Source organism: Salmo trutta, chromosome 15, assembly GCF_901001165.1.
Source record: "Salmo trutta chromosome 15, fSalTru1.1, whole genome shotgun sequence".
Classification (NCBI taxonomy): domain Eukaryota; kingdom Metazoa; phylum Chordata; class Actinopteri; order Salmoniformes; family Salmonidae; genus Salmo; species Salmo trutta.
This window is the reverse complement of record NC_042971.1, coordinates 54261944-54274373: the sequence shown is the minus strand read 5'-3', so window position 1 is coordinate 54274373 and position 12430 is coordinate 54261944. Positions and strand designations below refer to the sequence as shown.

General features: G+C 40.4%; 1 protein-coding gene across 2 annotated transcripts in view; it reads left to right on the top strand.

Annotated features, from left to right (window-relative positions):
* The first annotated feature begins 7956 nt into the window (after nucleotides 1–7956).
* Nucleotides 7957–12430, top strand: part of LOC115149366 (band 4.1-like protein 4) — a 103179-nt gene continuing 98705 nt past the window's right edge. Inside the window, exons 1-2 of one of the 2 annotated variants that reach the window (XM_029692174.1) lie at nucleotides 7957–9139; nucleotides 9323–9606. In XM_029692174.1, the coding sequence (XP_029548034.1) occupies nucleotides 9508–9606 (99 nt within the window). In that variant the 5' untranslated portion in view covers nucleotides 7957–9139; nucleotides 9323–9507. The remainder of the gene's footprint in view (nucleotides 9140–9322; nucleotides 9607–12430) is intronic. The other variant, XM_029692172.1, reaches the window with a different exon arrangement.

The following is a 12430-nucleotide window of genomic DNA, read 5'->3' as shown; positions in this document are numbered from 1 at the left end:
GCCCAACCACTCACTGGACCCATACGATCACTTGGCTACGCATGCCTCTCCCTAATATCAACATGCCTTGTCCATTACTGTCCTGGTTAGTGATTACTGTCTTATTTCACTGTAGAGCCTCTAGCCCTGCTCAATATGCCTTAACCAACCATGTTGTTCCACCTCCCACATATGCGATGACATCACCTAGTTTAAACGTCTCTAGAGACTATATCTCTCTCATCATTACTCAATGCCTAGGTTTACCTCCAATGTACTCTCTTCCTACCATACCTTTGTCTGTACATTATGCCTTGAATCTATGCTATCGTGCCCAGAAACCTGCTCCCTTTACTCTCTGTTCCGAACGTGCTAGACGGCCAGTTCTTATAGCCTTTAGCCGTACCCTTATCCTACTTCTCCTCTGTTCCTCTGGTGATGTAGAGGTTAATCCAGGACCTGCAGTGCCTAGCTCCACTCCTACTCCCCAGGTCCTCTCATTTGTTGACTTCTGTAACTGTAAAAGCCTTGGTTTCATGCATGTTAACATTAGAAGCCTACTCCCTATGTTTGCTTTATTCACTGCTTTAGCACATTCTGCCAACCCGGATGTCTTAGCCGTGTCTGAAACCTGGCTTAGGAAAACCACCAAAAACCCTGAAATTTCCATCCCTAACTATAACATTTTCCACCAAGATTGAACTGCCAAAGGGGGCAGTGTTGCAATCTACTGCAGAGATAGCCTGCAGAGTTCTGTATTACTATCCAGGTCGGTTAAAAAACTATTTGAGCTTCTACTTCTAAAAATTCACCTTCCAGAAACAAGTCTCTCACCGTTGCCGCTTGCTATAGACCACCCTCTGCCCCCAGCTGTGCCCTGGATACTATATGTGAATTGATTGCCCCCCATCTATCTTCCGAGCTCGTGCTGCTAGGTGACCTAAACTGGGACATGCTTAACACCCCGGCCATCCTACAATCTAAGCTTGATGCCCTCAATCTCACACAAATTATCAATGAACCTACCAGGTACAACCCCAAATCCGTAAACACGGGCACCTTCATAGATATCATCCTAACTAACTCGCCCTCCAAATACACCTATGCTGTTTTCAACTAAGATCTCAGCAATCACTGCCTCATTGCCTGCATCCGTAATGGGTCTGCGGTCAAATGACCACCCCTCATCACTGTCAAACGCTCCCTAAAACACTTCAGCGAACAGGCCTTTCTAATCGACCTGAAGGGGGTATCCTGGAATGACATTGACCTCATCCCGTCAGTAGAGGATGCCTGGTTTTTCTTTAAAAGTGCCTTCCTCACCATCTTAAATAAGCATGCTCCATTCAAAAAATGTAGAACCAGGAATAGATATAGCCCTTGGTTCACTCCAGACCTGTCTGCCCTTGACCAGCACAAAAACATCCTGTGGCGTTCTGCATTAGCATCGAATAGCCCGGTGATATGCAACTTTTCAGGGAAGTTAGGAACCATTATACACAGGCAGTTAGGAAAGCTAAGGCTAGCTTTTTTCAAACAGAAATTTGCGTCCTGTAGTACAAACTCAAAAAGGTTCTGGGACACTGTAAAGTCCATGGAGAATAACAGCACCTCCTCCCAGCTGCCCACTGCACTGAGGCTAGGAAACACTGTCACTACCGATAAATCCACAATAATTGAGAATTTCAATAAGCATTTTTCTACGGCTGGCCATGCTTTCCACCTGGCTGCCCCTACCCCGGTCAACAGCCCTGCGCTCCCCACAGCTACTCACCCAAACCTCCCCCACTTCTCCTTCACCCAAATCCAGATAGCTGATGTTCTGAAAGAGCTACAAAATCTGAACCCCTACAAATCAGCCGGGCTAGACAATCTGGACCCTCTCTTTCTAAAATTATCTGTCGAAATTGTTGCAACCCCTATTACTAGCCTGTTCAACCTCTCTTTCATATCGTCTGAGATTCCCATAGATTGGAAAGCTGCCGCGGTCATCCCCCTCTTCAAAGGGGGAGACACTCTAGACCCAAACTGCTACAGACCTATATCTATTCTACCCTGCCTTTCTAAGGTCTTTGAAAGCCAAGTTAACAAACAGATTACTGACCATTTTGAATCTCAACGTACCTTCTCCGCTATGCAATCCGGTTTCAGAGCTGGTCATGGGTGCACCTCAGCCACGCTCAAGGTCCTAAACGATATCATAACCGCCATCGATAAGAGATATTACTGTGCAGCCGTATTCATCGACCTGGCTAAGGCTTTCGACTTTGTCAATCACAACATTCTTATTGGCAGACTCAACAGCCTTGGTTTCTCAAATGATTGCTTCGCTTGGTTCACCAACTACTTCTCCAATAGAGTTCAGTATGTCAAATCGGAGGGCCTGTTGTCCGGACTTCTGGCAGTCTCTATGGGGGTGCCACAGGTTTCAATTCTCGGGCCGACTCTCTTCTCTGTATACATCAATGATGTCGCTCTCGCTGCTGGTGATTCTTTGATCCACCTATACGCAGACGACACCATTCTACATTAAACATCTCCAATCCAAAATTACATCTAGAATTGGCTTCCTATTTCACAACAAAGCATCCTTCACTCATGCTGCCAAACATACCCTCGTAAAACTGACCATCCTACCGATCCTCGACTTCGGCGATGTCATTTACAAAATAGCCTCCAACACTCTACTCAACAAATTGGATGCAGTCTATCACAGTGCCATCCGTTTTGTCACCAAAACCCCATATACTACCCACCACTGCAACCTGTATGCTCTCGTTGGCTGGCCCTCGCTTCATACTCATGGCCAAACCCACTGGCTCCAGGTCATCTACATGTCTCTTCTAGGTAAAGCCCCGCCTTATCTCAGCTCACTGGTCACCATAGCAGCACCCACTCGTAGCACGCGCTCCAGCAGGTATATCTCACTGGTCACCCCCAAAGTCAATTCCTCCTTTGGTCGTCTTTCCTTCCAGTTCTCTGCTGCCAATGACTGGAACAAACTGCAAAAATATCTGAAGTTGGAGACTCTTACATCCCTCACTAACTTTAAGCACCAGCTCTCAGATCACTGCACCTGTACATAGCTCATCTGTAAATAGCCCGTCCAATCTACCTCATCCCCAAACGGTATTTATTTATTTATCTTGCTCCTTTGCACCCCGGTATCTCTACTTGCACTTTTATCTTCTGCACATCCTACCATTCCAGTGTTTAATTGCTATACTGTAATTACTTCGCCACCATGGCCTATTTATTGCCTTACCTCTCTTATCCTACCTAATTTGCACATGCTGTATATTTTTCTACTTTATTATTGATTGTATGTTTGTTTATTCCATGTGTAACTCTGTGTTTTTGTATGTGTCTAACTGCTTTGCTTTATCTTGGCCAGATCGCAGTTGCAAATGACAACTTGTTCTCAACTAGCCTACCTGGTTAAATAAAGGTGAAATAAATAAAAAATATAAAAAATTCAGAGGGACGTTATACTACACTCCCATTGGCTTGCTAGCGTTGTCTCACTCACAGGCGATCAGCTCAGAGACAGTGACCCTCCAAGGTAAGGATGGAGAGTGTAATTTAATAATTAGCTGCCTATCGTAATGCAGGCCTATTATTATCATGTTTGATAACATTTGCCCATGTATTTATTTTTAGAGTTTTAATGAGTTGTAAAAATGTCTACGAATTCTGCTGAATTCCCTCAATTGAAGGTCAGCTAACCTAGGCTACTTAACGTTACTAGCTCGGTATTTGAAATTGTTATATTATCATTAGTAGTATATTATCAGGTAAAAGCATACACTTATTATTCATAATTTCTCAAATATGTATTTGCTAATCATTCAGTCGAATATGCTATGCTACAGCCATTGAATCTATCTTTGAGCATTAAGGGACGTTAATTGCTAGATTATGTCATTATATTTTTCAATCTTGAAATACATGGGCAAATGTTATTAATCAGTGACTGAAATTTTGCGCTACGTGATATTCACTTCCGGACTTGGAGAGCGCTCAAAGCGTTGTAGAACGCCTCTCTGAATAATGGGGAATGGTTTGGGCTTAACTGCATTGAGAAAAAGAAAGACGCAGATAAGGCACATATTCATTTAGCAATAACAAACAAGATATACAGAGCTCATCTATTATAATAATCCAATAACTGAAATGAAAATACAAGTAGCTAGCAACATCAAACTAGCCAGCTAACAATACAGGCGGAAATGTAGCTAACAATGTTAGATAGCTAGCATAAAGAACGAGATACATAATACTCCAATGACATCAATATTCTTAAACTTTTGACAACTTCGTCAGTAAAACATGGGGAAAACAAATACCTTACTTAGTATTTACGCACAGTGATTCATAAATTGGTTAGAAAGCAATAATATCCAAAAACTGAGATTTGTGTTTCAGACGGTAGGTGGCGAGTTGCAATTGGTAATGAACTGAAGATTGTTTTATTATTTTTTATTATTCATAATACAAAAATCAACTTACCTTGCCACATCAAACATGTCTAACAAAACAAAACACAGGTATTAACAAGAAAATACTCAAACATACAAAAAATATAAATAAAAAAATAAACAATTTTACTACAATAGAATTCACTCTGAAAAAATCGAATTATAATGATTCAGGAAGATGTTATTCTTGTTGTTATTTACTAGGGATAATGTCTAAACAAGATAATTAAATTCAATCAAAAAAAATGTAATTTTGGTATAGAATTTTGGAAATGTTGTTTGTGTATAAAGTATTTGGCAACAAGAATAAACAAAATTCACAATAATTTCAATGGTCTTGTTATCATTGCAATAGTAACATATTATATCTTTCATGTCAAAAACATGAGTAGTGTTCATAATGGTAAATAAGTATTTTGCAAGATTTTCCCAAAATTCTGACACAAATCTACATTCAAAGAACAAGTGAGACAGATTCTCACTTTCTTTTTCACAGAAAACGTAGATATCATCAATATCCACAAATTTGGATATCATAGAATTACATGAATATATCTTATGTAAAATTTTAAAGTGCACTTCCTTAACTTTGTTTGGTATACAATATTTGTAAGGCCTTAACCATGCATTTTTCCAGACAATGTCAGGAATAAGCATGTTCCAGAAAAATGTTCCTCTCGGTGTAAATTGGTTTTGTGAATGAAGAATTTGTCTTAAATATTTATTACAACAAGATTTCTCAAGTAAGCCCACACCTTCCAATCTGAGTTCTGGATAAATGTTGTAATCATTACCAAAGCTAAGATGAGTTTTCATTAGTGTAGTTAGACCGCTGGGAATGGCTTTGATCACAGAAATAAACTCTCTGAAAGGTATTGGAAACTCTTTCAATGTTATAAATTGTTCATATGTGAGAATATTACCCTTGTTATTGAAAACATCAAGAACAAAGTCAATATTCCTTTCGTGCCAGCTGGGGTAGAACAATGACTTATTCCTTAGAGTTATGTCTGAATTATTCCACAAAAGAGCTTTATGTGGGGAAAAATTGTGTAGGAAACATATTTTCCAGGCCATTAAAGCTTGTTGGTGAAACCTAGCCAATTTAGCAGGTAATCTTTCAGGAATATAATTACATTTCAGTAAAAATTGAAGACCTCGCAATGTATTAAATACATTATTTGGAATGAAATACCATATTGAATCAGTATTGCTCAAACATCTTTTCAACCAATTGATCTTGAAAGTGTTATTTATGTCAACAAAATCCAACACTTCTAGACCGCCTTCAGCTCTTTAATTAGAAATGACTGACTTTTTTAGTTTGTGAGACTTATTTTTCCAGATGAAGTCAAGAAAGGACTTATTGATCTCTTTACAAGTAGCTGTCACGGTCTGGCTCAAGAAAGCAGGAGAGGTAGAGTCAGGCGCAGGAGACAGAGAATTCTTGACCACACTTCTTTATTCCAAAAAAATGATGTGGTCGCCAAAAAATAGGGACGCAGCCCTTAAATACTTCTGCGGTGGTGAACACAACGAAACCAACCACAGGCAGAGGAAAACCAGCACACGTTCCTCAAGCACACAAAACGGACAAGAAACATAATCATGCACAAACACAGACATCCTACGCTAAACTAAATAACCCCCCCCCCCCTACTAATGACTAACCCAAAACAGGTGCGTGCCTACCTAGACCTAACCAACAGAAAGTGAAACAAAAAAGGATCGATGGCAGCTAGTAGGCCGGCGACGACGACCGCCGAGCTCCGCCCGGCCGAGTAGGGGCGCCACCATCCGTTGGTGTCGTGACAGTAGCAGGATTTACACATAAAGATAATGAGGGGTACACAAAACGAGACAGTCTCGCTGCCTTGGACAGAAGTACTCTCCCAAGTATAGAAAGATCTCTTTGTAGCCAATTATTAAATATATTTTTGGTTTTCTTAATTTTAGGAGAGAAATTCAAATGTTGTCTGACTGAGTGGTTTTTTGACAGATGTATTCCTAAATATTTAACACAGTCCTTTACAGGAATATTTTCTATTTCTTTATCATCAGAGTCATATAAACATAAGATTTCACATTTAGAAACATTCAGTTTTAAACCTGATGCAATAGAAAATGCATTTATAGCATTAAGGGCATGGGCGACCTGGTCTTTGTCTCTTAAGAAAAGACTAGTATCATCAGCCAGTTGGAAAATCTTGATTTCTTTGTTAAAAATGGTTAAGCCATACATATTTGCATTATTCAGAATATTTAGAGATAAAAGTTCCACAACCAAAATGAATAAACATGGCGAAATCGGGCATCCCTGACGTACACTTCTGTTGATACTGAATCTTTTGGATGTATTAAGGTTTAGTAACACATAACTATTTATACAGAACTATTTATATCTTTGTAAAACATCCGAATGACTTTGATAACATTTTCACCGAATCCTAAAAGTTTCAGACCTAAAGCGAAATTCATGTTCAGTTGTGTCAAAGGCTTTACAGAAGTCCAAAAATAAGACAACCGCATCTGAGTCAATTGCATCTGAATAATCTATAAGGTCCAAGACTAAACGAATGTTAGAGCTTATGTGACATCACTTCATAAATCCTGTTTGAGTCTCATTTATAATGGTATCTATTTCTTTCTTTAATCTTTTGGCATAAACCAGAGCAATCAATTTGTAATCAATATTTAATAGAGTAATTGGTCTCCAATTGTCAATGAGACAAGGGTCTTTATTGGGCTTCAGAATCAATGAAATAAGGCCCTGTTTCATGGTGGAAACCATTTCCCCATTTTTAATGCAATCTTGAAACAACATATTAAAAACCGGGTCTTCTAGTAACTCCCCAAACTGTCTATATAATTGAACTGACAGGCCATCAGGGCCAGGTGATTTCCCTTTTTTCATTGAATTCAGAGCATCTCTAATTTCTTCAACTGACACAGGTGAATTGCAAACTGAGTGGAAATCATCCTCAATAACAGGGACATAATTCTGAATGTGGCAAATGTAGCTTTCACATCCATCTTCCTGAAATTGAGAGCTTTTTCATAAAAGGAATTGACAAATGATGATATTGTAATGGGATCTTTGCATAAAACATTGTTCATTTTGAGTGCAGTTATAGAATTTATTTTGTAGTTTCTCTTTTCAAGTGCAAAAAAGTAACTCGTGTTTCTTTCCCCCTCCTCAATCCATTTTGCTCTTGACCTTACAAAGGCACCCTTTGCCAGATCCGTGTAAAGCTGTTCTAATTCTAGTTGTAAAGACTTGAATACAGACTCCTCTTCTTCAGATAGATTATCTTTCTTTAGAAAACTGTCAAGCTTGCTCATCATCTCTTTTTCTCTAAGGTTCTTTAAGTGCATCAGCTCTTTGGCGCGTTTAATGGCTACCACTCTGAAGTAAATTCCCATCTACTTCCATGACCCAAGTCTTTTCTTGCAAAAATATCTTTAGCTAACGAACTGAAGACTTTGCAAGTGTGCGATAGCTATGATGTCATCCCTGAGTTCTTAAAGGGACAGGCTTTCTTACAGCTACCCTAATATTAGCGGGGTGAGCATAGAACTAGAATCCTATTTCTATGTGAAAAAGTGTGTAGCCTAGCCTAGGCCAGCCTACTTATGGAAGGTTGATTAGCCTACTGACCCACTTTTTCTACAGTAGACATAAGTATCCCACCTTTAACTGGCAATTACACCTTATTAATTTATGTATTCAGAGGCTATAACACACAGACGTAGGCTTCACATATAGACATATATTGGGCTACCCTTATCTGGAAACAAAGGAAATAAGGTCATCATGTGCATTCCACACGGACCAACATAACATAACATAACATAAGAACAACATAACATAACATAACAGCAATAGTTGAGTATTGGTTGAACTGAATTGATTATTGTAATGGAGGGGATGATAACTTTTTGTTTCCCATCTGTTTGTTTTGTGGGGAGACATTGGCAAAGACCGACCACCAGATATTAGTACAAAGCAAGGTAGCACTTATAGCTCTGAAAATATGTGAGCACAAATCAACAAAAAAATATCCTGTAGCCTATCTACTGCAGCCTACAGTGGGTTTTAAAATAGGTATTTTGAATTGATGTACAGGCATACCAATGTCCACACATACACAGAAAGAGAGAGAGAGCGAGAGAGCGACCACTTTGCAAATCCCCGACAGGTGGCATAATTGTATCATCTATGAATGCATTTTGGCTGTATGGCTTCAATGGGTGGAAAGTCCAGATGGGCGGAGTCATTTATGTCGGGGAGCTTTGTCTTGAGAGATGGTCACCGCTCCTTAGCAACCTGCTGTCTGAAATGCTGAAGAGTGGCGAGGTTTTGGCTCATTTTTCTAAGCCGACAAGTGCAGGCTACGCTTCTACCTTCACGTTTAGTATTGCTGGATATAAAACAAATTAAAACGAAAGACTTGGAGGTCAAAAGCGGATCACTTTTAAAGGAATTCATATTTTTCTTGGACATCCCTGAACATTGGACCTGGGTGACACTGAAGAGCGCAGAACCCATGTGCTTATTGGACTTACAAGACAAGGAATGAGCGCTGCGGTTTGGAGTAAAATTGAAAGAAGGCTGATTTGCTGAAAGACCGACCTACAATCCTAAACAAAAGTTTTGGGAATATTTGGGAGAGAGCATAAAGGTGTGTAGCCTATTGAGACCCTTACAACAACAATATTATTATAAGCATTTGTTTACAGTATTGTGACTATTTTATAAAAGCTTCTTTAATCCTTGTTTTAGCAGGTGCAGTTTCGTTACAATGCATTAATGTCTACTGATAATTCAATAATAATTGAAATGTTTGGTGTCTTTTCTTTTGCAGATCAGTGATAATCACAAAAGGATTGACGAAGGAGTGGTCCATTGAAGAAAACCCCTGATGAATTTGACTTTTATTTACTCCCAACATTAGTCCATCATTTCTTATGAACAAACACTCCTTTATCATTGAACTGTCAGAAGTCAGCTAAATCAGTGCTCTCCTTGTATCCCCTCAAAAGAAAAGACATGAGTTGCTTCTGCACTGCTCAGGAGGAGTTTTATTGTGAAGTTCTACTGTTGGATGAAACCAAATTGACGTTAACTACTCAACAACAAGGAATAAAGGTAAGAGACGATCCCTTTACACGCCCTCACCTGTCTGTCAGGTGAGGCGGTTGACAGGTAGCCATGCTTTAATGAGGGTTCTGTCATCACCGTGCGCGCGATGACGCTTGTCAAGAATGAGTGCTGCTATTTTGACTGATGCATGCGGTTGTTGGAGTCTGTATTTTTGACTCACTTCTTCTACTCACCGTTTGAGATGGCGTTTGAAAGCCCAACACGATAGGTTACAGATGATATATGCTATGTATGTTGTCTTTTGAGGGACATTATTACGAAAGAAAGGTGGCCTTACTGTCCAACAGGAGCCATTAAAGTAGCCTGTAGTCTTAGTGTAATTTGCTGTGAACTCTCTGACTCTGTGAAACAAAATACAGGACCCAAGGGCTGTAAAGAAACATGACTTGGCTATTTAAGTGGCTTTGATAGTCTCCATGATTTATTTCTGGTTGTGAATTACATCTGAAATGATACTATAGGTGATTTTCATCTTAACAAAAGCATAAGAATGACATCATTGGATGCCTGAAACTGGATGAGAACCAACCAGGGCCAGTTTTGTTGTTTAACTTGGTCGTGTCTCTGTACAGTATGTGACTTATAGCAGCCTACTGTATAGGCCACAGTTTCTCAGTACATTAATGCTCCTTTTGATCCTCATAATGTTATATTAACAGATGGTATGTTAAATCCACAAGTCTGCTACCACACACAGTCAAATACTGCATTGAGAAAGAAAAACCCAGAGCATGCCTTACATTTTTTGTCTAAGTGGAAAACAAAGACTTAAATGTATCAATATCAGTGTTGTTCTCTGGCTTCTTCACCTTGGAGCTTAGTGTAAACCCAGACTTCATGATGATAGACACAATACTGGTGCAACTTAACTTCAGTTTCACTAAAGTCTTTTAGGAGAGCTAACTGTCTGTCATTTTACCAGGGTTCTAAACGTCAAACAGAACCACTCTATGACTGCTAATCAAAGACTGTTATGTTGCTATTGGTTTTATGTTCCATTTTTCTCTTGACTAGAGAATCCCAACTCACATGGCCGGACTGGGAGTTCATTAGAAGCTATGAATATGGGTTTAGTTTATGGGTCGGCTATAATCTCTGAAGAAACTCAGTTCTGGCTGCATGTCGGAAGGCCTGAGGCAGAGAGGGATGTAGTAATGCATGATGACTGCTAGGGCTAAACAGCATCTGGTTGCTTTGCCTCGCCTTGCCCTCTGACACTCTCTTGTCTTGTCTTTACTCTCCCTGGGTGTGTTCCACTAGTCCATTGGAGACATCAGGTTACTCATCCTCTTTTAATTGTTAATGTGAGAGGCTGAGCATGAGAGGGTGGGCTCATTGGCAGCCATGGTGCAGTATCAGGTCTAATACACAGTATCAGCTGTATATTATGCACTTATATGTAAGGCAGAGCAATATGTATAGGCTGCATATTCTCTGTGTATGGCTCTGGTGTAAGGCTGTTGTGGGGAGGTTTCGAATGAATGCATTCTCACTGTACTGATCCAGCAGAGTAGGATTATAATCCTGGTTTTGTCAGTGGTTAGATTAAAAACACTGGCTCACCTCAGTGGAGTTTACCTCTGGGTTGGTCCTATGGATGTTACTAGCTACATTCAGAGAATAATGTATTGGGCTCTATGATTCACCAGATCCCAGCATAACAATTTCTAAGAACGTTTGAGTTTGTTGGGGGGGGGTTTGTAGTACAACTTTTTTTTTATTACACACAAATATGTGTTGTAAACAAGTGACAGACTCTTGAAGTGAAAGTGGATCTAATCCTATTGATACTGCTCTCTGTTGCTGTCGAAGATTAGCTTAACGTTCAGCAGTGTGGCGTGACATATTTCCCTGGCCCCTGCACCTAGTGACACTACTGCTACTGAAAACCACATGAATGAGAGACCAGACAGAGACAATGAAAGGGTTTGAGTTAAAAGGCTTTGGGCCAAAAGAAAGAGATGGAATGTGGGGCTGAACAAAGCGTGCATTCGGGTAACACATTCTTTTTCCCGGAGCGTCAATCACAGAGTGAGGCACTCGGTCTGTCAGTCAGATTTCTTATTTTTCTCTTCCTGTCAGACAACGAGACTAACTAACTAACTAACTAACTAACTAACTAACTAACTAACTAACTAACTAACTAACTAACTAACTAACTAACTAACTAATCAAACAACCAACCAACCAACAAGCTGGTTAGTTGACCTCCACACGCGTGTCCCCAAGGGGTTGACCTCCACACGCGTGTCCCCAAGGGGTTGACCTCCACACGCGTGTCCCCAAGGGGTTGACCTCCACACGCGTGTCCCCAAGGGGTTGACCTCCACACGCGTGTCCCCAAGGGGTTGACCTCCACACGCGTGTCCCCAAGGGGTTGACCTCCACACGCGTGTCCCCAAGGGGTTGACCTCCACACGCGTGTCCCCAAGGGGTTGACCTCCACACGCGTGTCCCCAAGGGGTTGCGCAACACCACTCCAGCTTTCACGCTGGTGTCCTGTCACCCACCTCTAGATCTTCATCTATGCTTTTTATTTTATGCTTTTTATTTTATTTTAGACTTGAAAGGGTTCAAATATGAACAGAAGTTAGGTCCTTGATTTACTGCTGGTGCTGTGCAATGATAGATTGATATTATTCATTATTTCTGACGTTTGTCAAAGCTTTTATGCTTGGCTGCTGGGAACACATACAGTAAGAGTCTGAGGTGGGCTGAGATAAACCCAGAGTCTGTGCCGTAGCTGTATTTCAGCTAGCAGCACTGAGCCTCTTACACAAAGGCTCCATTGATTATGGCCCGTGGGCTG